The 26,146-nt window shown below is 38.7% G+C and overlaps 1 protein-coding gene across 1 annotated transcript; it reads right to left on the reverse strand.

Moving 5' to 3' along the window:
• Positions 1–14,500: 14,500 nt before the first annotated feature.
• Positions 14,501–16,093, reverse strand: LOC110929111 (classical arabinogalactan protein 9). Its single transcript, XM_022172231.2, has 2 exons — positions 15,447–16,093; positions 14,501–14,797 (listed from the first exon to the last, which is right to left on the reverse strand). Exons 1-2 carry the CDS (start codon positions 15,972–15,974, stop codon positions 14,723–14,725), a joined length of 603 nt encoding a protein of 200 aa, XP_022027923.1. The 5' UTR covers positions 15,975–16,093; the 3' UTR covers positions 14,501–14,722.
• Positions 16,094–26,146: the final 10,053 nt, after the last annotated feature.

Raw genomic sequence — 26,146 nt, forward strand, 5'->3', positions numbered from 1 at the left:
TCAGAGCTAAGCCACTGATTCAGCCACAGAAATGTTCTGCTGACACCAAAATTCAATCTGTTAGGAAATAAATTACGAAAATACGTGCATAATTGTATTTTATTGTTATGTGTTATTTGACTATTTGTTAGTTTACAGTATGAGCGACCAAGGACCATCCGACGCGTATCGTCAGTTGTCTAGTTCGCCTAGAAGCGAAGGCGCCTCTTCACAGCCTGCCCTCTCAGGGTACTCTGCTGATAATGAAGAATGAATATTCGTGTTTAAGGCTCAGTCTGAAGAGCCATTCCCTTAGAAAAAGAGAGGATGGTTCTGTCAGGGAGCACATGAGTGTAGGAAGCGAATGAAAAAGTTACAAGAACAGAGAACCCTAGCAGCAGCTAAAAGAGAAACCGATGCCCACACCCAAGACATGCTTAATAGGAGTTTAGCCAACTTCCACATTTTAGCAACAACAGCAGCCGACCCTAACCTGGAACAACTGATAGCACCCCAACCATTACAGCCCATGGAAATAGAAAATAACCCTGAAAATCAAGTAGAAATGCATGAATTTAACCCGGAGGAGATACCTAGGGTAACAGCACCTAATCCCTTAGACCTAGATTATGACCCGAGGTGGGATGACAATAGGGACTATGTGCAACGTTACCCCATACAAGAAGACATGTCCATGCCAAATCTAGGAGCATACCTAGGGTTGGACCCTCTAGATCCCTCTTACGATAACGATGTATTCATTAGGGAAAATTTAGAGAATCCTTACCCATACTAGGCACCCAACCCCCATACCCGTACCAGGAACCCACACCCCAGATTCCAAACCCAGTCCTAGAACCTGCACCCCCAATGAGTGAAGAAAATGTACAAGAACCCAGGAGATTTGGTGAGGAAATCTTAGAAAGTAGTGAGAGAATGAGACAGGTGGGAGAGCGACTCGTCTGGAAGTACGACGCGCACAATATGGATTTCTGGATGAATCCATATCCGTGAATGTGATGGTAGAGATGGTGATAATAATAATAATAATAATAATAATAATAATATAATATAATAATAGATATGTGTGTATGAAAAAAAAATACTACGGATGCCTACTACTAGTAGTATAATTTTTATTTCAGTTGTATCGTAATTTTAATTTCAGTTCTGGCTTGTACTAGATGCATATTATATAAAAATAAGAGTAAGTCGCAATGATCGACGCTTTCGACCAAAATGCGTGTCATGTGATTGGCTATATTAAATATTATTTTGTGATATTTATATGTGGTAAATGTTTAAAATTCAGATGGACAACGAAGTGAACCAGGAAAACCAGAATGATAACCACCCGAATAACGATAATCTGAATAATGAGAATCCGAACAACAATAACAATGGAAACCAAGTGGATAATAGTGCCATCCAACACATAGTGGCACAAGGAATCATAGATGCAATGCCATTTATTATCCAAACGGTTAAGGAAGCGGAGAATAAAAGTAAACATAGCAGTAAGTGACCAACTGAACCTGAACACAGCGTGAACAATGGACCTGTACTTTAAGAGCCCATTCCCAAAAGAAGAAGAACCATGCCTTATGGTTGTTCTTATAAAGAATTCTGGTCCTGCAAACCAATAGAATTCTCGGGCAATGAATGACCCATTGCAGCTCTACGCTGGATAGAAAAGACTGAGGCTGTTCTAAAAATAAGCAAATGTGCGGAAGAGGACAAGATAATGTTTGCTTCCAATCTGTTTAAGAACTCAGCCTTAGAATGGTGGAACATTATCCTCCAGTCAAGGGGAAGTGATAGAGTTTACAACATGGAATGGGAGGAATTTAAGAATATGGTAGAAAGGAAATTCCGCCCTCCCAATGAAAAGGAACAGATAGAAATAAGTTCCTGAACATTAGAATGACCGGGGTAGATAGTAAGGGTTATACTACTACATTCTTTGAATATGCTAGAATAGTACCAACCCTTGCATCACCTGAACCAGTATTAATCTCCTGTTACATCTGGGGATTAATCGGGGAAATTAGGCATGTAGTCAAGGCAGCTAGACCCCAAACCATAGAAGAAGCTGTAGAACTAGCAAACACCTTGACAGACGAGCTAGTACGTACACGAGAAGAAGACCAGAGAAGGAATCTAGCTCAGAGGCTTACCCAGGAATTTCGTTATGGAAATTCCAACCGTAGGAACGTAGGTTCTATCTCTGCACCGTACTGCAAGGCTTGTAAGAAGAAGCATTCAGGAAAATGCCCCACTTACTGCAATTTTTGCAAGATACCAGGGCATAAGGAAGAAGACTGCAGGAGGAAATCTAGTAATGGACTGTGCTTCAACTGTGGAGAAAAAGGTCACATCAAGCCAAATTGTCCGAAATTAGTTCCAGCCATGGGCAACAAGAACACTAAAAATGCTAGAGCATTTGGTCTGACTGCAGATGAAGCCAAGATGATTCCGGACGTCATAGCCGATACGTTTTTAGTTAATGATGTTTTTGCTAAAGTATTATTTGACTCTGGTGCGAACCAAAGTTTTATTAATACTTCGTTTTGCAAACTTCTTAATCAATCATTAACTAAACTCTCACAAGATTGTCTAGTAGAAACAGCCAATGGGGAAACCATTAGGATTTCTGAAATCTTGCAGGGAGCAAGAATAGAATTTTTAAATCAAAAATTTATGGCAAACCTTTACCCAATGAATCTGGCAGGATTTGGTATTGTATTATGAATGGATTGGTTAATAGCCAATAAAGCCAGTATTTTATGTGATCAAAAGTCAATCTGAGTAAATTCACCAAAAGGTGAAAAGATCACAATTAAAGGAGATAAGCCATCTAGATCCACAAAATTCATCTCTGTGATGGAAACAACAAGTTGTATAAGAAAAGGATTTATAGTATATTTGATTTCCATAGTCACTAATGTCACACCCCGACCACGTAAAACAACAAAAACGTGGCGGAAACGTCGGGGAGTGTTGTAACAGAATCATTGTTTCACAACAATGGATTAAACAGTTTTGTTTTATTAAATTATTGAACTAAATGTTTTGATACAAATTAGATAAATACAACTATTATCTTTCAAGTTTTAAAGTCGCTAAGGCCTTGTCCATTCCTATGTGAGAGTACACCAATATCATCATCAAGCATTATCAACTATTGTACCTGAAACACATGTGAAAATAGGTACGTCAGCATAAAAATGTCGGCGAGTACATAGGTTTTGTTTGAGTTTCAGATTCATGGCTAGTTTGCATGCTGCAATACTTATTTAAAAACCTTGTTTTGAAAAGTATAGTATTGCGACACAGTTAACCAACTCAAATCAAATTGGTTTCAATTTATAAAAATCTCGTAGCCATGATTCTTAACCCCAAAACATTTGTTTAATTAAATCCAGATTGTAAATTGTTTTTGGAATAAAAACTCGAATAGTATATATATCGTTAGAAAAACCTTGTAATATAACTTTGTTTCAATATCCTTGCCAAAGTGATCTAGTTAACGCAACGACATATAATATATTAAAAGCACTTATATATAGAAAGTACCAGCGGCGTATCCACCATGCTTTTAAAACATTACACCCGCCCCGTTACCTAATCACTTCCCAAACCCAACGGTTCAAACAGATTTCAAATGGTTCATGTCAATCAATGGTTACAAACGGTTCACATAGTCAAGTAGTCACAAACGGTTCACATAGTCAAGTAGTCACAAACGGTTCACATAATCAAACGGTTACAAACGGTTCACATAGTCAAGTAGTCACAAACGATTCACATAGTCAAGTGATCACAAACGGTTCACAGGATCAAACAGTTACAACGGTTCACAGGATCAAACGGTTACAACGGTTCACAGGATCAAATGGTTACAACGGTTCAAAATGTAAAACAATGTGTCCATATGCTGGATGAGCATATGCGACAAAATGTAATATACGGAAGTCAATATGCTAGCATGTTAAGTGAAAATACATAATGCAAAACATAATGAAATCATGTACTAATAGTGTACTATTGAACATAGTAAGTATATGATATAAAAACATGGGAAACATGAAAGTATCAAGTAAGCACATGTGTTCCACCCCAAAACAGTTTGAAAACAGTAAAAGAGGGGAATATGTACTCACTTGAGGGTTCTTAGAAGTCTTGAACAACAAACAAGCAAAGCTAGAGGGATCACGGAATCAAACGGCACCCTATATAGGTAACTATGTAAATAACCGGACCTAAATCGGGAGATCGGATAGAGTGAGGTCTTGTAAACCAAATGAGTGTTGGAACTCATGTGAGCCTACATCCTAAAAGGAAACCTAACCTAAGTGCTTTCGACCCGTTACGACCCGTTTAGGTAGCTTACACTACTTTAACGCGTCGTTCGCGTAAAACGCGTTCGAGACGTCTAACTAGTCCTATGACAAGTATTATATGCCTAAACATGTTTAATTATGTTGTATAATCAGTTAGGTGACAAATGTTTGGGTTACATATGCTTAAAATCCAATTATGCATGAAAAGGGCATTTTGGTCATTTACCTAAGGCATATAATCTACCTATCATACAACTACTTAAACTAGGTGACCATAAGGTATAACCTCGGAAGGTTATTCCCTATACAACTACGGTCACTAAACATGCTTGGTCGGATCCTAATGATCGACCAAACGGGTCGAGTTCGAAAGTCTAAGCGGTGGTTTAGACCGCTTAACTTACGACTCTAAATAAGCACTAAACTAAAAGTGACGAGCTAAGCATGTTAAAACATGCTTAACTAAGTTAGAAAACGGGTTTTGATATCAAAACAAAGTGTTTTGATACCAAGAGTAGTTTGGTTGCAAAATACGCTTAATGTGCATTTTGACCGAAACTACGACTCGTCACTATGCCTAGTCAACGTGGTAATCAGTAGGTATAGTCACTAAGGACTATAACCATCGTGATTACGCTCACGTTGCGAAGTTCAAACGAACTTCTCATTGACCATCTCGTGGTCAAAGCTGAAAGTCAAACAGAGATTGACTTTCGAGCTAGGAAAGCAATAAAAGAATGAAAGAGGACTTACAAAGGGTCCAAACAGATTTGGTTCCAAGTATTCTCAGGTAGGTAGTGAAATATCACAATCACTTAGAGAAATCTCAGACCAAATGCAAGGAAAAAGGAATGAAAGCATGGCCTATATATAGTTTTCGCAAAACCGTTAGGATCATTTCTTGGAGAAGAGGGCATGATCCAAGCCATACAAGTGTTAAGGACTGATTGGGGGACTTGTTCCCCACACAAACCAGCCCCTAGCTTTGAAAACCACTGATCAAAACCGTCAAAAACGAGCTAAATGACCAAATTCAATGTTTTTGTCTGATAGGCTCACGTGCCCCGCGTAAGAATAAGGCTTGGGTTTACGCGGGCCGCCTGGCCAACTTTGGCAGATTGACAATTTCAGTCCCTGCAGCTTAGAAACTTGCATTTTGGCCCATTTTTGACACGTTTAAGCCCCGTTAACCTCATTTCAAGGCTCTAAAATGAAGTTAAAATATTGGGAACTCAAAACATGCTCAAAAATATCTCGGATGTCGGTTCGTTTGGTCGTACGGTTGCGTTGTTCGGTTAATTACGACGGAAGTCGTAACGAACGCAAAAACGATCCAAATTGAGCGACGAATGGAATTTTATCATGCCACTCACTAAAATATAATATTTTAAATGATAACATAAATTTTTAGGTGTCCGGATATATTCAGAACGTAAAATATGCGTGAAAATGCAAACTTGTGCATTTTTTGACGCTTTTAGTCCCTGAATGAGCATAAAGTTTATTTTAGCACACCGAACCCCTCAAAACCTATTTCTAAGCTATTGAAAGGATATTTAAGGTGTGTTTAACTTATGGTCAAGTTCCGGATTGTTCATTACAGTACAAATCGGCATAATTTCGCAGTTTGTCGAATTTAGTCCCTGTAAGCGAATAAACTAGATTTCGGCATACCAAACCATCCAAAACTTATTTCTAAGTTATGTAAAGGTTATTTAAGATATGTTAAGCCTATGTCACTATTCCGGAGTGTTTGTTGCATTAAACTGGTTATATTTACGCATCAGATCGCGTATAACCTTCCAGAAAGCGATTTAAAGCCCGAAATCGAACAAGAATTGATACGTGCAAACGATACACATATTTTCACAAATCCCAAGTATGAAACACAAAATTTCATTGGTTAGGCATTTGTTTGACGGTCACAGTGACACAGGTGTCACAACTAACACCAAAGGAAAAAAACTAAAGGATATTCCAGTAGTGTCTCAGTTTTCAGATGTATTTCCAGAAGAGCTACCAGGACTACCACCAGACAGGGAAGTTGAATTCAGAATCCATCTGCTACCAGGGACAACACCAATTGCCAAAGCACCTTACCGTTTGGCACCCGCAGAAATGCAGGAACTGAAGAAACAATTAGACGAATTATTGGAAAAATGATTCATACAGCCAAGCTCATCGCCATGGGGAGCACCAATTTTGTTCGTTAAAAAGAAAGACGAATCGATGCGTATGTGCATTGACTACCGTGAATTGAACAAGGTCACAATTAAAAATCGGTATCCATTACCGAGAATCGATGATCTGTTCGATCAATTGCAAGGAGCTCGATTTTTCTCTAAAATCGATTTAAGATCAGGATATCATCAACTAAAGGTACAGGAAGAGGACATTCCTAAGACCGCGTTCAAAACAAGGTATGGCCATTATGAATTTACTGTCATGCCATTTGGCTTAACCAATGCCCCAGCTGCATTTATGGACATGATGAACCGAATATGTAAGCCATATTTGGACAAATTCATAATTGTCTTTATAGATGATATTCTTATCTATTCTTAAAGTAAAGAGGAGGAACATGCAAAGCATTTGCACGCACTTCTAAGTTTACTAAGAAAGGAAAAACTTTATGCTAAGTTTTCAAAGTGCGAGTTTTGGTTAGAACAGGTACAGTTTCTTGGACATTTAGTCGATCATGAAGGAATTCATGTGGATCCCACCAAGATCGAGGCGATTACCAAATGAAAAACCCCTGAATCACCAACCGAGGTAAGAAGTTTCTTAGGATTGGCCGGTTATTATAGGAGATTTATTCGAGATTTTTCTAGAATAGTCATTCCCTTAACTAAGTTAACCTGTAAATATGTTAAGTTTGAATGGGGACCAAAACAGGAAGAAGCTTTTAGAATTCTTAAGCAAAGATTAACCCACGCACCCATACTAGCGTTACCAGAAGGAACTGAAGACTTTGTAGTCTATTGTGATGCTTCTAAGTTGGGTTATGGATGTGTGTTGATGAAATGCCAAAATGTTATAGTTTATGCGTCTAGACAACTTAAGAATCATGAAGAGAACTATTCAACCCATGATTTGGGATTAGGAGCCATAATTTTTGCCCTTAAGATTTGGAGACATTACCTTTATGGTAGTAAGTTTACCATATTCACTGACCATAAGAGTTTAAGGTACGTCTTCGGGCAAAAGGAGTTAAATATGAGGCAAAGACGCTGGATGGAGATACTTAGTGACTATGATTGTAATATCTAGTATCATGCAGGAAAGGCCAACGTAGTGGCTGATGCTTTAAGTCGAAAGTATCATGAAAAGCCAAAAAGGGTAAGTTCTCTTAAGTTAAATTTACAAGTAGATTTAAATGAACAAATTAGAAAAGCACAAGAATCAGTAATCAAGGATGATAATGAAAAATTAAAAGGAATGATTAAGGAATTAGAGCAAGGAACATATGGAATTTGGAGATTCCATAAGAAAAGAATGTGGATACCCAAATTAGGAAACTTACGCCACCGTATATTAGAAGAAGCCCATAAGTCTAAGTATATGATGCATCCTGGAAGTGATAAAATGTATCAGGATTTAAGAAAGAATTTTTGGTGGATAGGAATGAAAAAGGATATAGCTGCTTATGTTTCTAAATGTTTAACCTGTTCACAAGTCAAAGCTGAACATCAGAAACCCTCAGGTTTGCTGCAGCATTTAGAAATGCCAGTGTGGAAATGGGAATTGATAACAATGGATTTTGTTACCAAATTACCCAAAACAAGGAAATGTAATGATACAATCTGGGTGATTGTAGACAGGCTAACTAAGTCAGCACATTTCCTACCAATGAAGGAAACTTTCAGTATGGAACAATTAGCTAAGCTTTATGTAAATGAAATAGTTTCATTACATGGAATTCCGTTTTCAATTGTTTCTGACAGAGATAGTCGTTTTACCTCTCATTTTTTGACAAGTTTCCAAAAAGCCATGGGAACCAAGTTGAATCTAAGCACAGCTTATCATCCTCAAACGGACGGATAAAGCGAAAGGATAATTCAGACAATGGAAGACATGCTTAGAGCTTGTGTAATTGACTTCGGAGGTAATTGGGATGAACACTTACCTTTAATAGAATTTTCTTATAATAACAGTTATCACACAAGTATCAATGCTGCACCATTCGAAGCACTTTATGGACGAAAGTGCCGAACCCCAGTCTGTTGGGCAGAAATTGGGGAAAAGCAACTATCTGGACCTGAGATAGTACAGGAGACAACCGACAAGATTATTCAAGTCAAGGAACAACTGAAAGCAGCACATGATCGACAAAAGAGCTATGCTGATAACAGACGAAAACCATTGGAATTTCAGGTAGGTGACAAGGTATTAGTGAAAGTCTCTCCTTGGAAAGGAATAGTCAGATTCATCAATAGGGGAAAGCTAAGTCCCAGGTATGTTGGACCTTTTGAGATTATTAGAAAAATAGGACCTGTAGGCTATCAGCTACAACTGCCAGAAGAAATGGTAGGAATACATGATGTATTTCATGTATCTAATCTCAAGAAATGCTTAGCTGATGAATCACTGGTGGTACCTCTAAAGGATATAGAGGTAAATGAACAACTTAAATTTGTAAAGAGGCCTCTACAAATTGAAGACAGGAAAGTTAAAAACCTCAAGCATAAGAGATTAGTTCTAGTCAAAGTGAAATAGGACTCCAAAAGAGGACCAGAATACACATGGGAGCTTGAATCAGAAATGCAAAGGAAATATCCACACCTGTTCCAGTAAATCTCGAGGACGAGCTCTAAAACAAGGTAGGGAGGATATAACAACCCTCCAAAATATTTCGACACCCTAATATATTTTATAATATCCCAATATGTCCTAAAATACCCCTCATACGTAAAAACGGACCCCGAATACCTTAGTATTTATTAAATTTAATTAAAAACAAGAAAATAGGGGCCCTGGCGGGCCGCGACAGACTCCACTTGAGTCTACGCGGGCCGCGAGCGCCTGGGCAAGTGGCGCAGCCCTGAGCTGCCACGTGTCCTGCCAAACGTCGAAGCTATACCGGTGACTAACTCACCCTACGGCCCTACCAGCCTACGTTGCGGGCTGCGAAGGAGCTCCCTTCGGCTTACGCGGGCCGCGAGAGAGTCCAAGATCACAACTATAAATAGGGGCTGTTGGCATTTGATGTCCGACGCTCACACACACTTTCTCTCTCGAAATTCTTCATATATAAAGCAATTATCGGGTATAATACCCCCTAAATAACGAGGTTCTGCTCCGTTGTAAGTATCATAACCCCTCGATACGTATTATATACTCTGCCCGATTGATCTAGGGTTCCGTAACGGCTGTCGTGGTTATGCCCGACGTAGTCGTTGGAATGCCGTCTCGGGGAGGGTATTACTAATGTTAAAATGGGTTATTATAATAACACGTGTGCGTTTGTGTAATTTATAGATAATTCCCAGGAAACCCTTACAGAAAACCTAAAACAGCAATGTGAGTAATCTCCTTTTTGCAAATTGTTTTTACAAAACCTCACACGATTAATTATATATTAAATAATTATTTAGTATTTGTAAGGATACAATTATCGTCGGTATGTTGGGGTTTTGTATACAAAATTTTTTGCTACCTTGCGAGGGGTAACATTTCCACAAGTCGGGTTGACAGTACAGTGGGTGGTAATTGGTATGACTTGGAAACAAATGTAATTGCGAGACCGCCCTCAATACTGTACAATGGTTTTTACTTAAACTTGATTAAACTGGGATTCACTCACCAGTATTTCCCACTGACAAAATATTTTTAAACGCGTTTCAGGTAACAAAATGTGAAAGCCAAATAGAAGGCAGCTGGACAGCACTGAAGGCTTGGAAAAGTGGCAATAAAGTTACCTAAAATAAATAGATGTTTTTATTAAATAAAACATGATTTATTCCTATGAAAATGTGTGTATTTAAAACTTGGGATTATTCCCACGTGTTTAATATTATGAAAGCGTGGTATTTTAATCTGATAAAATATTTCCTAACTACGGTCCTGATGTAAATTCCGCTGCCAAAATGGATAAAATACAGATACCACCAAAACTGGCCGCGGCCGCCCGTTCCCAGGTTGTTAGGGGACGGGGGTTGCGACATTTTGGGTGTTGTTACATCCTCCCTACCCTTTTTAAAATCTCGTCATTGAGATTCACTGGAATAAGTAAGGATACTTTCGTTTTATCTCTGATTCTAGTTCCCATGTGTATTCTGGTCCTCTTTTTGAATCCCATTTAACTTTGACTAGAGCTAACCTCTTGTATTTAAGATTTTTAATCTTTTTATCTTCAATTTGTATAGGTTTCTCCACAAACTTCAGTTTCTCATTTATCGCTGTGTCTTGAAGAGGCACTATCAATGATTCGTCAGCTAAACATTTCTTTAAGTTACATACATGAAATACATCATGTACTCCTGCCATTTCTTTAGGTAACTGTAGTTGGTAAGCTACTGGTCCTATTCGTTTGATAATTTCAAAGGGTTCAACGTACCTTGGGCTTAATTTTCCTTTCTTACAAAATCTGACGGCTCCTTTCTATGGTGAGACTTTTAGTAGCACTTTGTCTCCGATTAGAAATTCTAATGGCTTTCGACGATTATCTGCATAACTCTTTTGACAGTCTCGTGCTGCTTTCAGTCTTTCCTTGACTTGAATTATTTTTATTATAACACATTATTAATTAAAATAATAAAATTAAATAATCTCTTTGATCTGCAACAGAGATTATCATCTTCCCCCAAACCCAAACCCTAATCCATCACACACCACCATACTAAACCACCACCACCATGGGCAACTGCATCACCTGTCTCCGCCCCGACCCACCGGCAACACTAAACGAGTTGGAACTTAAATCCAAAACGTTTATTCCAGAAACAGAGATAGAAAGTTTATTGCGGGAGAGATTCAAGGAATTCAAGCTTTCTCCACTTAAGAGAAGAGGTAACGCACCACTAAACGAGTTGGAACTTAAAGCCAAAATGTTAACATAATCAAATCCAGTGGGAATACCATCGAATAAATAATTATTTGAAAGATTAAGAACGTGAAGACTTTGAAATGTAGTAAAAATTGAAATGGGAAGAGTTCCGTTGAGTGAATTGTCGGAAAGATTAAGAACACGAAGTTGTTTAAGACGGGCTAACTCGATTGGGATTGAACCGGGGAGGTGGGAATTTGGTAGTGATAAACCGGTGACTGGACCTGAGAAAGGGGAACATGTGACGCCGGACCATGAACATGGGGTGGGGTCAAATTGGTTCCAGTTTTGGAGGAGTGAAGGTTGGTGGGGGAGGAGAGAGTGTTTGAAAGAAAGGAGTGTGATTCCATCGAGATTGAGAGTAGAAATGAAAGAAAGGAACATACTGGTGGTGTGTGATGGATTAGGGTTTGGGTTTGAGTTTGGAGGAAGATGATAATCTCTGCTGCAGTTCAAAGAGATTATTTAATTTTATTATTTTAATTAATAATGTGTTATAATAAAAATTATAATTACCATTTTGCCCCTAAGAAAAAGAACAAAATATCAGGATTTTATTAGACAAATATGAGCTGATTTTACTTTTGGACCAAAATGGCAATAAAATTGAAACCATAAAAACCCAAATTAAAAGATTTGAATTTTAGACTAAAGTGGAAAAAGTGATCAAAACTCAGGGACCAAAATGACAGTTTACTCTAAAGAATATAATCAACATGGTCTAGTGCAGTATTGCCAATTATCCTAAATTATTACAACTCACAAACATTTGTCCCGGTTTTTAGAAAATGGTGATGATGTCAATTGAAGTTTATTATATTTCTCAATAATATTGTTTACATAGTGAATTTGACTTGACAGAATCCATGTGATCTTCATTTTAAGAATCACATTTCCAAAATTCATATACTTCATGTGAAACATTGTTGTCAACATATAATAACTTCCTATGAAAAACATATGTCATCAACACAAAGACTTAACTCTAGTTGTGTCTTTCACATGGACACACTAATTACACTCGATTTAGAAACCACATCCCATTATGAATTTGTTAAATTTTTGGTGTCACTAATTTAGAGCTAGCCATATAAAAACTAGTGAGCTTAGCTTACACAATATTCTCTCTATTCTTGGATTTAGAAAACACTTACGTTGCTCCACGTAAATCTCCTTCTAGAAAGGCATTTGCCACATCCAAGCTTTTATAATAGAGGTCACTCATAGTACAAGTGAATGCATCAAAGTAATCTTATGTTGCTCCATATAAATAAGTTATTCTAAACCTCTCTTTAGAAATGAATTTGCCACATCCAAAATATTTATATTAGAAGATATTACAAGTGATTGAGTGAATTTGTGTCAAAGTAATTCCAACTTTCTGTTAACTAAGGGGTTGTTTGGCAACTTCTGAATGGTTAAGTGTTGAACCAGTAAGAGGTCGAAACCATTAAGTGTTGAACCAGTAAAAGTTTTGAACCACTAAGAGCTAGTATAATGCTTAAACGTTCAGAGACAAATGTCTAACTGATTCAGATTAGATGTATTAACCATCCAGATTCAGTATAATGTTTCACCATTCAGACATCTGCTCTTGAAACAAACTGTCTGAACCATTAAATGCTAAACCAGTAAAATGTCTGAATCATTAAGAACCCTATTAATAGCTAAACAGACAACCCCTAAGTGTTGTGGGTTAACTACACTCCAATCAACAATTATTATTCAATTATTTTTTATTTAATTAAAGATTAATAAAAAATACTTTAAAAACATAAAAACTACAATATTTCGAACCAAACAAGTTACTCATCGTCCTCTTCATTCGAACGATTAACCCATAAATTGTTAGTCAAATCCACACGTAGAGCATCATGTGTTTCGTAGCGGTATAATTTCATAAGGATAGCTAGTCTTTGTTCCAGGTTTAATGTGGACTCCGGTAGCTCCATATCGTCTGGAACATAATCTTGACAAGCCTTACCCAAGTCCTCTAGATCATATTATATGTAAAATAGTTCAGGCATGCGTAAACACTCTTTAATTTTTTTTTTCTATATTTTAGCAGGTTGGGTAATTATACCTTTTTTTTCTTCAAAACCCCAAACGTACGTTTAATATCGTTCAAATATCCATTTTGAGATATGGTGTATGTTTAGGAGTGATTCGGGTGAAATACGATAGAAAAATAGGGTATATATATAGATGGTGTTTGGTATAATTTTTTTTTTTAATTTAAAACCCAACCTAAATTCCCACCACTAACCCCAACAGCTACTTTGACCAAATGGCCCCACTCCAACGTCTCCACGTTTCGCTTTAACGTTGCCAAAGGTTAACAAAGCCCGTTAACGATGCAATGTTCTGCCCGTTAATGGCACGTGACCCTGTGAATGGCTACCCGTTTATCAACAACGGGTAGTCTTAAGAATCTTGTACGGAGTTAACCATATATACATCAAAATCACAAGCAAATGATTTCACAACCTTTTTTATTCTTCTAGACTCAACCTCTTCTATTTTAGCAATTTGAACACTCTGGCTATGCGGTATGGTGATTGCCCGCCTTTGGAGGATGATCCATCACGCAAGCGTCACGCAGGATAGGTGTGAGGATGAAGCAAAAGGGATAAAACTAAGGAAATGGGGGGATAAGTCTAATATATATATATATATATATATATATAAGTTGTATGTATAGGTGTGTGAGAGAGTGGGAGGGCCGTCAAAAACGTCCACAGGAAGACAGGAGGACGCCGCTGGGGGAGGGGGGGGGGGGGACTGGAGAGGGGGCCGGCGCTAGTGGGGGACGATCCAAATCTGATCCCCACACCGTGGGGCCTCATATGTGAAGCATCCATATAATCATCACCCCTCCATTAAAAAGAGGATGGACAGAAACGAGCATTGAAGATATTTTGTTTCTCAAGTGTAAATTTTAAGGAAGTTCAAAAGACAGAATCTTAGATGCTACTAAATGTACTCATCAACAATAGCAAACTCATGGATGCAGGCAAAGCTATTTATGCTTAGACCATGTTATGTTTTTTACTTAAAATAATTATATTACCAAAGGTATTTATGTTTTTTCCCCCAAACCTCAAACATTTGTGACATAAACTTAAAAACAATATGCAAGAAATAAAAGTGGCATAAAACGAAACAATACAATAGCAGTCAAGTAGAACCATGTCACAATCAAAATTACAAAACGCATCCCCCAAACCCAACCCCAAAAGAATGTATATAGCTACTACTCCAAATACAATGCAAAAGCTCTCAACCATCGAATTGACTCAACTACCCGAGACTATATAATATAGAACCCGACGTGACAACATTGAAGTATACATATCTAGAGTAGAAAGTAAACAACAGCCGATCCAAAAACCATGCTCCCCAACATAGATCCCATCTTCTCCGCACCGCTCTGCAAAATTTCAAAAGTAAGATCTCAAGAACATATACATATCTATCAACTGATTTACATATTCTTCTATGAAAGTAACCCATAATGACTAGTAGAACTTAAGGCTAAAATTCCTCACATACCTAACAAAAATGACACTAAAACCCTAATTTTGTAGGCCCCAAAATTTACACAAATATTGATGGATCCATGTGAATTGTACAAGCAGACAAAATACTATACATTATTATCATCGAATGCCTAAAAAAACAAGACACACGTGATCGCTGTACCCCAGAGATAAAGCCCAAGACACGAGAACGTGGTTAACGTTACCAAATACATACATTCGTCCAATTCGCTATTATGCGCATGTTCAAATCTGGAATCTTAACCACCACCGACACCCTGATCTGAACATTTCAACACACCATTGTGACTTTTCGTGAACATAACATCACAAGTTCACAACTGCATGTTGAAATGTTCAGATCTGGTGGCAAAAGTACCATAAACCGATATAAACCGAGGCGCAGGTTAGCAACTAGCAGTAGATTTAGCAGATCAGACTAACATACGCTGTTAATACTATTATTAACATTTATAATGCAGTTAGAAGTGGAAGTTAGATCAGATCTAGTAATAATATTAACAATTATAGTGTACTTACCATGTCGGTAGCCGACGGCGCCGTTGCCGGAGTAAGATCGCCGGAGATGGAAGGAGTAGGAGCACCGGTGGGTGGTGCTGGTGGGCTTAAAGTTGACGGCGATGGTGCTGCTGTGGGAGTCACGGAGGGAGCCGGCGACGACACTGGGACCGGAGCCGGTGGTGATGCGAGCGGTGGTGGTGTTGCGACGGGAGGAGGGGTGGCTGGTGGTGGGGTTGCAGCGGGAGGTGGGGTGGCTGGTGGTGGGGTTGCGACGGGTGGAGGGGTGGCAGGTGGTGGGGTTGCGACGGGGGGAGGGGTAGCCGGTGGTGGGGATGCGAGGGGAGTGGCGACGGGTGGTGGGGTGGCGGCGGGTGGAGGAGTGGTGGTGGGAGGAGATGCGACTTGTGGTGGGGTGGCGGTGGGTGGAGGGGTGGTGGTGGTGGGTGGGGCAGGGGTGGCGGTGGGGGAGGATGCCGGAGATTGGCCGCCGACGGTGGAGAAAACAATGCAGATGAGTGCCGTGAGGACGGCGGTTTTGCGATCCATGGTGTACGTTAGGAGAGTGAAACCCTTAACCTGCGCCGCAGATGGTAACCTAAGCCTTTGGAAAGTAGGGATGTGAAGTGGGGAGTGGAATGAGAGTGTGAGAGGAAGAGAGAGGGTTATATAGGGGGTGGGGGGAGGTCTTGATCTGGCTTTGGTATGGTGGGACTAATGATATTGTATGTTACAACTTACAAATAATTTGTTGAGAGCAACTACAAAATAAATTATAAAAGCATGGTGTATATGAATTTAGAAAATTTGTTAATGATATGTTCATTTTGTTTTGTTGATAAGGCAGATTCAAAAAAGTATTTACTTTTGTTAATATTAGTGGCGGATTAAAAAATTTATTGGTGAAAGGAAAAAAAAAAGAGAAAAAGGATTACATAAAGCAATGTAAACATATAACTTCATTAAACATAAATAAGACAGTTAGTTGAATTGGATCCTTAAGAAAAACAAATATGAATGATTAAGCTTTTGTCAAACTAGTAACAAAATATAGCCATTATACACGCTTTGATCAATCATCACATCTATACAAATCTACAAACCACAATTTAAATATGATTGATTGTTTAGTCTTGTTCAATTAATGAAGTTTTACCCTGCATTAGCAAGTGTGCGTTTTACCCATGACCTAGCAAGGTTCAATTTACTATTAGTGCGTTTTACTATTACCTATTGGTCTACTGGTATGTTGTTTCCTTTTACAAATGTAAGATTGTGGGTTCAAATCCTTGCAAATACAAAGTTAAGATGGAATTTAAGACCATGGGGTATGGGGGTCGTCCCCTCCCCGTCCCGGTTCGTCCCCCACGTCCCACACCGCCCCCTGGGCTCGTCGCGGCACCAGTGTCCTCTCCAAGACGTTGGAGACGACGCAATGATGTGGGCACCCCGCTGACTTCTCTCTCTCCCTTTTATTAATATTATATTGGTTTTTATTATGGGTTGGATAGTCTTCCACACCCTTAGGTAGTCCCCAAAGGGATGGTCCTTCACCCTTGGTGAGGTGGCACCTACATGACGGGTAGTCTCTTTGAGGACTAACCAAACCATACCGGGTAGTCTAAGGTGTTGAAAAATTTGTCAGTAAAAAAAAAAAACCAAGGTTCAATTTACTATTAGGCATAAATGTGCGTTTAAAAATTTAGCATTAAATCTAGAGTTTTATCTTCTTTAAAATTGATATTAGTCATGGTTGTAAAAGTCCCGCCTAGGCACCGAGTACTCCCCGAATACTCGCTACAAGGTAGGCTGTTGAGGCACGAGTACTTTTTCTCCCAGGCCAATTACTCCCCGAGTAGTCTCCGCCTAAGCCGAGTACTTCCCGAGTACTCCCGAATCCGACTAGGGAGCGCCTAGCGACTTTTAAAACCATGATATTAGTCCTGATAAATAACTTTTTTAAATCATATTTTTAACGCGGTATGATATTGTTGATGATAATGACGTGTCTAACCTATAAGAATCGTGTATCCAAATTTTCATGTTTGGTTCGTCGTTCTAATGAGTTAAGATACACATGTACATAACAATGTGATACCAATTATAAAGGATGCGGTGATGATCCTCATGATCACCATGACCCCCTATATAGGCGTCATGTCACCCACCTTTAATCCATCATCCAAAATCACTACCCTAAAGGTGTGGTCATGACTCAAACCATCATCCCTTTTATTATTTTAATTTAGTTTTTAAAGTGTCAAAATCTAGGAAAATGGAAAGGTGGCCCATGGTAATCGTGGTTCAATCCACGTCAACCACCATGAATCTTCGAGGGGGTTGTGCAGCCTTCCATTCATTTTCCTATGTGACAAATCATGTACCAACCATAACCCCTATACTAGGGGTGTGCACAGTTCGGTTCGGTTATTAGCATTATCTGTAACTGTAACCGAAGTCATTGGTTAATCGGTTCGGTTAATTTTCGGTTAATAACCAATTCAAACAAGGGTTAATTTTTTGCTTAGAAATACATGTAATGGTGGCATAAATACATGAATTAGATTTATAAATACATGAAATGGATGTATAAATAAATGAAATGGAAGTATAAATGCATGAATAGATGTTTAAATACATTAAATGTAGGTATAAAGAAATGAAATGAAGGTATAAACAAATGAAATAGAGGTATTATTACATGAAATGGAAGTATAAAACATGAAATACATGAAATAGAGGTATAAAAGCTAGAAATATATAAAAAATATAAATGATTCGGTTCGGTTCGGTTCGGTTAATTTCGGTTAACCGATGGTAAAACAAAATATCCGTTAACCGACTTTCGGTTAATTCGGTTTTGGTTAATTTCGGTTCGATTTTGTCGGTTTTCGGTTTGATTTCGGTTAACGGTTCGATTACTGCACACCCCTACCCTATACCCTTCAGCCTAAAAGTAGGTCCAACTATTTAGGTTCGAATCATTGTTGTAATGACTTCTGATTCACATCTAACTAATGATGTGTCTAACTTATTATATAAGGGAAGGTTCAAATGAAAACCACTAGTTATCGTGAAAACTCGAAAACTAACTAAAAAAGCCTAAAAAACATACCAAATTTATTTTTTTGCATACTGATGAAACAATGGTTAACCGGGCAGGGTTAACTCACTGGTCTCGTCAAGAAGGGTTAATCCCTTCCTCTCGAGGATCGCTGGCTGGATCACCGGTGGGTTGATCTCCTGCACAAGGAAACAAACCGTGACTCGTAACAAGGAGGATGGGGTGGGGGGTGTTCCTTGTTACCACTCTCCGGCGTGAGAATCAGTAGTCTGCTTGGGAAGCAAAGTATGATAGTAGTAGTAGTGAGAGAGTTGTGAAGAGATACCTCAAACCTGGTTTGGGGTTAGTATTTATAGCCGAGGAGTGAAGGAGGGGGTGGATGGATAGACTGACGGCATGCTGCACCTTTGCAGGTGTGTCAGGCATGTCGGTTGTGGAGGAGATGCCACGTCAGTCTGTCACTTATGTAGACCTGACAGGCGGTTGCCATTGGTGCTACTTGCTCTGTGGTGTCAGTCCCACTTGCTGAGTGTACAGGATGCGGTGCGGGCCGCATCGCTGTTTGCGGTAACTGTAGACGCTCCGGCTTCTCACTCTTTGATCAAGAAATACGCGAGATGCGTTGCCAAGCCGCATCGTCGTCCGTGGTGACTGTTGCTGTTATCCAACTCCCTTGTATTGATAGAAGTGTTCACTGGATGCGGTGCTAGGCCGCATCGCTGTGGACGCTTCCGTTTTCATACACCAGATGCGGTGCCATGCCGCATCACTATACCGTTCTCATATTCCAGGTAAGTCCTCCTCCATCATTGAGCAGATTGGATTCAACCACTGTGTCGGTGCGTCCCCGCATGGACACAGGTAGGTTATTAGCTAGTGGGGGTTTTGATAAGGGTAATAGTCACTCGCGGTCGATGCTGACGCGAGATCTGGGACCATACCCCTTCAAGTCCCCCCAGTCTAGTGTTGCTGCCATATGCAAGTTGCATGTGGGAGGAGTACTGGACTATGGTGTCTAGAAGGTAGTTTGGAGTCTGGAGAAGATCCTGGGCCATGTAGATGGTCTTTGCTCTTTGTAAATCAAGCTGGAGATCTGGAAGGGTCATGTGATGCCTCTTCCGTACCGGTGAGAATGTTTCGTCTGATGCGAAATTCTCAGCCTCGGGTTGGGTGCCACCTGTAGGATCATTTGCTGACCCGAACGAGTCGTTCAGAGGTTTACTCTTGCAATTCAGATGCGGAATAATAAGAAAAGCAAGTAGATATAGCCTGTTCTTCCTCCTAACTGTCTTTTGTATTAATTAGAAACGATTTACAGCTCGATCGTCACACCGGCAGAGCTTCGGCGTGGAATATATGGACTTCGCTGTGAGGATCGCCCCAAGCAACCCTATATATAGGCTTCTGGGTCCGCTCATGTGGTCATGTGTCACATGAGCGGTCCAGGCTTGACACATAAGCGACCCACATATGATCATATAAGCGACCCAAGTCTTGTGTGACCCTATAAGCGATCCTAGCTCCTAACACCTATACAGACTCTCGTTTTCTCGTATAACGTGCCCTATGTTATACAATACAATGTAAGACCTGATCCTAGACCCTTAGACGGAATCAACAGATGTAGTGTACCAACAGACTCCCCCTCAGATGTTGATGGAGTCGCCAACACACTCTGACTTCAACGCTGTGTCTTCATATCTTCAGTCTAGATCAGTCTCTGGGCTTTCTCTTTCTCTCTATCTTCAGACTCCCCTTCTAGATTTACTGGTATTATTTTGTTCTTCAGTAACATCTTCAGGATCTTTGTCTGGCAGTAAACTCCTCTAATTCTCTTGATCAGATCTCTTGATTCCTTAAGTTCATCAGCATCATCAGTTTGACATGATCTTCAGAATCAGAATCTGATCTTCACAGACTTTTAGAATCGAATATCCTGGCTCTATCAAAGATCTTTAGCATTAATTTCTGGGATCGAAACCTGGCTACCTGCACAATCTTAACCCAGAAATAAATTTTCTAATTTTATCACATATCAGATACCTCTGCACCAACATATGACTCCCCTCAAAACAATCTATGATGAACCACTTGAAGAAGGTTAGATTTATCGAAAACAATTTGATTTATACACACACTCCCCCTCAAATATTGCTCATCATGTTTAGCATTTGGAATTTTGAAAATCAGTTTTCCAACATCAGTTGTCGAAAATCTTGTTGACTTTTTCAAAATTAAACTAAAATACCCAAAAAAATCTTTTTGGATTTTCTGAGAGACATTATCTGACACCACTGAGAAAATAAAAACATAAAGAAATAAAATATTTACAGACAATATTTTTGTGAGTTCGTGCAAGAGGATCATATCAGTTTATGAGACAAATCACCAACACCGTTAAGCTAGATTTCATTTTAAGCTTTAAACAATTTACCTAGATTGTCAGTATGTTTGTCCTCTTAAATTTTCAACACAAATTTCAATCGATTCGAGATACGATATTAATGTTTTAGAGACTTAAACTTAATTGTGTATCACTCCACTTGAATATACTCCCGTATCCAGATCCCAAATATTCAGTCTTACAGGTGAGTATACCACAGATGATATCTGTAAAGGGGTTATGTGCGAGGGCCGTGAGAGCTCAGGTCGATACTTCCGTATACGCAGAGAGATGACGGCTTCGACTTTTGGTGGGTCCCCTTTAGAGGATCTTTTTTACAACAGCAATGACTATCAATTTTATTGTTTAATCAGATTGCTGAGGGCGGCGCTTTTTCAAGCATTTGCAGAAAGCATTATCCGGGGACTAGGTCAGTACTTCCATACAGCAGAAGTCCCGGGATAATACCCCAGATATCACTGAGTATAAAGACCTAGTATCTCAGAATACGGGACCTTTCAAACAAGATTTCGGGGGTTACCCATATATCCAAGAATAGTTACCCACGAATTAAGCAAGTTTGAATTAGATTTATATCTCGTTTCAATTTACTAAATGTGCGAAAACCTACTGACACATCCGCAGTAAGATTGTTTAACTCTTTTTAACTTTACATTTCTTTAGCGTGCCGTGATAGTCCAATGATGTACTATCATTTCCTTTTTTCGCAACAAAACTCATTTTTGAATTTTATCATGTTTTTGGCTTTTTCAAATTTTTCAAATGTTTTTGGATTTTCTGAAATTTCCCTACTCCCCCTAAAATGCAAACACATTTTAAAGAAAATTTGAAAACTTCAAGATTCTTGACCTACTAGAAACATAAAATGCAAAACAAACTGTACAGAAACTTGACAACTGACACTGAAACACATCAAATCGCCATCCACTAGGCATAAACAATCTGAACTCCCCCTTTCACAAATCATTTTCTCATTTAGATTACAAAACACTTAAGTTTGTTTTAATCAAAAATGATTTTTCCGGAAAATGAATTTGTGTTGATAACAACCACTTGTAGGTCTATCTTTTAAAAATGGGGATGTGGTTCATCATCTTGTCTATCTTTTGCCATGAATAGTAAATCAAGTACAATTTAATGTCCCTGATTTACCATTTGTATTTAATAACCTCCTGTACCACTTGTAAATGTAATTACTTCAATGTATCCAAGCATCTCAAAATTTAACCACAATTACCACTTGTGGGATCAAGATTACCACTTGTAGATACCCAAACACTACCAGTTGTAGGAATATTACATCTACATCACCATTTTACCATTCAAAATGCCGATTCCTGCTTCGCAATTACCTACCTGGAAGCTCCGGCGTAGTCCTTTTACCTGCAAAACATTCAAACATTAATCACAAACATTCAAACTTCTCAAATACTAGAATGATGCCGATTCCTGATCCACGATATAAACTTGGGATCTCCGGCATAGTCCTTTGACTATTCTGGGAAACAAACTTCCCTCCAAGTCTTCTCAGACTTGAGGGCTTTCAACTCTTCAGCTGTAGGGTTGTATGTCGCCTTTTTAGTTGCGTAAAAATCTTTTACCCCTTTAGCTCTCCCACTCAACATTTTCCCAAAAATATTTTTAACATTCCCATTGAATGTTTTCTCGACATCAAATTCTTTTTCTTCATTGTAAAATTGATTTGAAATTTCAATTTTGCCAACTTTCTTTTTAACCTCTTCAAACTTCAGTGATGGAAAAACATCATCATTCACTGAAACTTTCTCCACAACTTGTGGCTCTTCTGGCTTTGTGGAACCAGATTCATCGTCGACTTTTTCTTCTACCTTTTTAGCAACCCACACTTGGTTGTCATTTCCTTTTCTTTTGTAAAATTTTTCTTTTTTCGAACATTCCCCAACCTCATTTTTCGAATTTTCAAAAATTTTAGATTTTTCAACAACTTTTTCGTTCAACTTCTGAGAAGCTCCCTGTTTTGCTTTGATCTCTTTTGAGCAATTCGATGCATTGTGACCAGCGTCACTGCATTTAAAACAGGTTTGAGTATTTCTCGGATGAAATACTCCAGTTCCATTCTTTCTCCTCTCAGCAAGAAACTCTTTGTTAGACTGTCTCCAAAATGATTTCTGCTGTTCTTCTTCCGAGCTTCCACCTGTCACAAATTCAGTGTTTGATTTAAAATTTTTCTCATTTTTGTAATTTTCTGATGGAACAAAACCTAAACCTTTCTTTTTGTAGCTACGATTTTGGTTAGGTTTCTTTTGAAAACCAGGACCAGAATTGTAACCTTTTTTCTTGTTTAGACGTTGTTGAACTCTAGAAGTATATTTTTTAGGTTTATCAAAACTTTTCAAAACTTTTAATTCAGGAATATTAACCTCTATTAGTTTAAAAGTTTTGTTGATTAATTCCGTTTTGATACTCATTATCGGAAACTCTTTGTTGTAATATAATTTGTCAGAACCATTCAAAGTATACACAACTTCGAATGTTTCATCATTCAAATCTGCCTTTGATAACAAAAATTCTTTACTATAAGACAGTTTAACCGACAAATTTTGACTGTTGACTGACGACTTTGGCTTTTCAGACTCAGATTTCGACACTGTCTCCTCATCAGTATCCAACACCTGATCGACCACCTTTTTGATTAATTCAGACTCATGATCAGTATCGGATGAGGTATACGTCACATCAATGTTTTCTGGTAAGACGTCAGTTGTATCGGTTTTAAGCTGTATATTGACTGCTTTTGCAAGTTGCTCCTCATTTGGTTTCCTAGGTGAATACCCATCCCAAATTGGAGGCGGACACTTGTTATAGCTAACAGTCGGTTTCTTACCACAATCTTTCTTTTCTTTCGGCTTCTCATCTTGAAAAGCTTCCATACCTGCAACAGTTGGGTAAACACGATCAATAAGATAATCAGAAGTAGAATAACTCAACAATAACCTCCTAATTCTCTCATTTTCTATCTTTTCAGTTTCCAACTCTTGTTTCCATTTTGCACTTTCTTCAATGTAGAAATTTATAGCTTTTTGCTTCGACATTAAAGTTGCATTCATCATTGTCAGCGCCTGTTCTCTTTCTGAGTTTGTTGTCTGAAGACCAGTTACTGTTTTGTTCAAAACATCATACGATTCCTTCACATAATTGAGATTGAACAATAACTGCTCTTTCTTTTTCTCATACTCAGCTATGATGTCATCTTTTGCTGCACATTCTTTGCAAGCTTCTAGACATTTCTCACATGGCTTGACAACTTCAACAATCTTCTCAACTTCGATTGTTTTCACCACTTCTACCACCTTTTCAACTTCAATCACCTTCTCTACTTCAATAATCTTCTCAGCAACATATTCAACATTCTGAATATCATCTTCAGACTCAGATTGTTGTTCTTTAGCAGCTCGTTTATCCTTTAGTTTCTCCATTCTATCTGCAAAGTAAAAATGAAAACTTTCAGGAGACAAATGAGATTTTGCTATATTTATATGTTTCTCTTCCTCATCATCACTGCTGCTGTGATCAGGTGATTGATCAAAATGTACAGACTTATCAGAATCACCATCTGATACATCAGAATCCGATGGTGTTTTGTCAAATACGACATCCTGTTCTTGCACAGTTTCATCTTGTACAATTTCATCTGAACTATCTGAAACATCTCCAGAGTTTTCTGAAAGTTTATCAGTACTATCTAAACTTTCATCAGATGATACAGATTTTTCATCTTCACTTCTCACATTCTCTCCAATTGATCTCATCCAAGTAACAAACAAATTTGGCTCTCGGACAATCTTTGCAATGAAAGCTTTAAAACCTCCCTTTTCATCCACAAACATATCCCAACTAAAACCATCTGGTAGTTTCTCATCATCTTGATCGATAATACGTTCTGCTGTAGCTTCAGATGATATGTAATCACTCCAGCTGAAATCTACCAAGCATGCTCTCTTGGGATCTTCAATCTTTCTCCCATGAGCTGTCTGAGGTTCTTGGGATTGACCAACTTGCTGGTAGATAGCTTTGCGATAGTAATCATCTTTCCCGAATGGATTCTGTGCTCCGTTAGCTTCTCTTCCTTTGCACTCCCGCTTGAAATGGCCTTTTTCCCTGCATCGAAAACAAGTAACTTTAGATTTATCAAAACCTAAAGTTGAAACATGAGCATCTAAAAAGTCATTTCTCCCGGTAATGGTTTTGAATTTCTCAGCCCGACGAAGAACACTTGCAAGACACCATTTGATATCCATAAGTTCCATTTCCTCAGCGTCTATTTGATCGTAATCCTCTTTAGTGAGCATAGGATTTCCGATCCGTCCAGCAACAAGACCTTCATAGGATAACAGAACTAAACCTAGAAGTGCCATGTGGTCTTTTGCAGTGTCTTCAGAGAAGCTTTGACCTTCTGGAAGGTTGAGAGCTATGTTGCACTGAATCACGTATACGTTTCCAGTTTTTGTACTCTGAGACTGAAAGCTTGTGTTAGTCTCTTTCGGATTCACACTTGGAAACGATGAAAACCCGCTGCTACTCTTGTTAGAACTCTGATCGGCTTTCACAGATGAATCACCAGCACTGAAAGCGGTTTGAATTTTCGGACTTCTTTCAGACTCAGTCGCTGGAATACTACCCCTGTAATATATCTTCACATCTTGCTGACCACTCGGGCTATTCATTCTTGCGATCTTTTGTTGCTCAAGATCCTGACTTTCTATTTTCTCAATGAACTGTGAGATAGTCAACCCATCATACACACCCGTATTCTTCAAGATCATCAAATACGTTCCGCACTCTTTCTGAGGTAATGCGTCAGCCAATTTATCCACCCATTCCTCACGACCTTTTTCAACTCCTAGCATCGATAACGATCGCACCAGGTGACAGTATCTCTCGATTAGCTTCTTAGTATCCTCTCCTGGCAAACTACTGAACAGATCGAACTCTTTCTTTAATAAAGCTTTCTTGCTTTTAATCATGTTTTCGCTACCCTCAAACTTGACTTTCAAAGCATCCCAAATTGACTTAGCAGTTTTGTCATGTTGCAACAAAATGAATATATCTTCTTTAATTGCCTGCTGTAACAAACTAATCATCATTTTCTCTGCTCTATACATTGCTCGTTCTTGTTCAGTAAACTCAGATATCTCTTTAATAACTTGCAATTCTGTTCGAGGCAATGTGTACTTCTTCAATATGCATTCCCATGATCTAAGATGGTTTGCTTGA

Source organism: Helianthus annuus, chromosome 3 (assembly GCF_002127325.2).
Source record: "Helianthus annuus cultivar XRQ/B chromosome 3, HanXRQr2.0-SUNRISE, whole genome shotgun sequence".
NCBI lineage: Eukaryota > Viridiplantae > Streptophyta > Magnoliopsida > Asterales > Asteraceae > Helianthus > Helianthus annuus.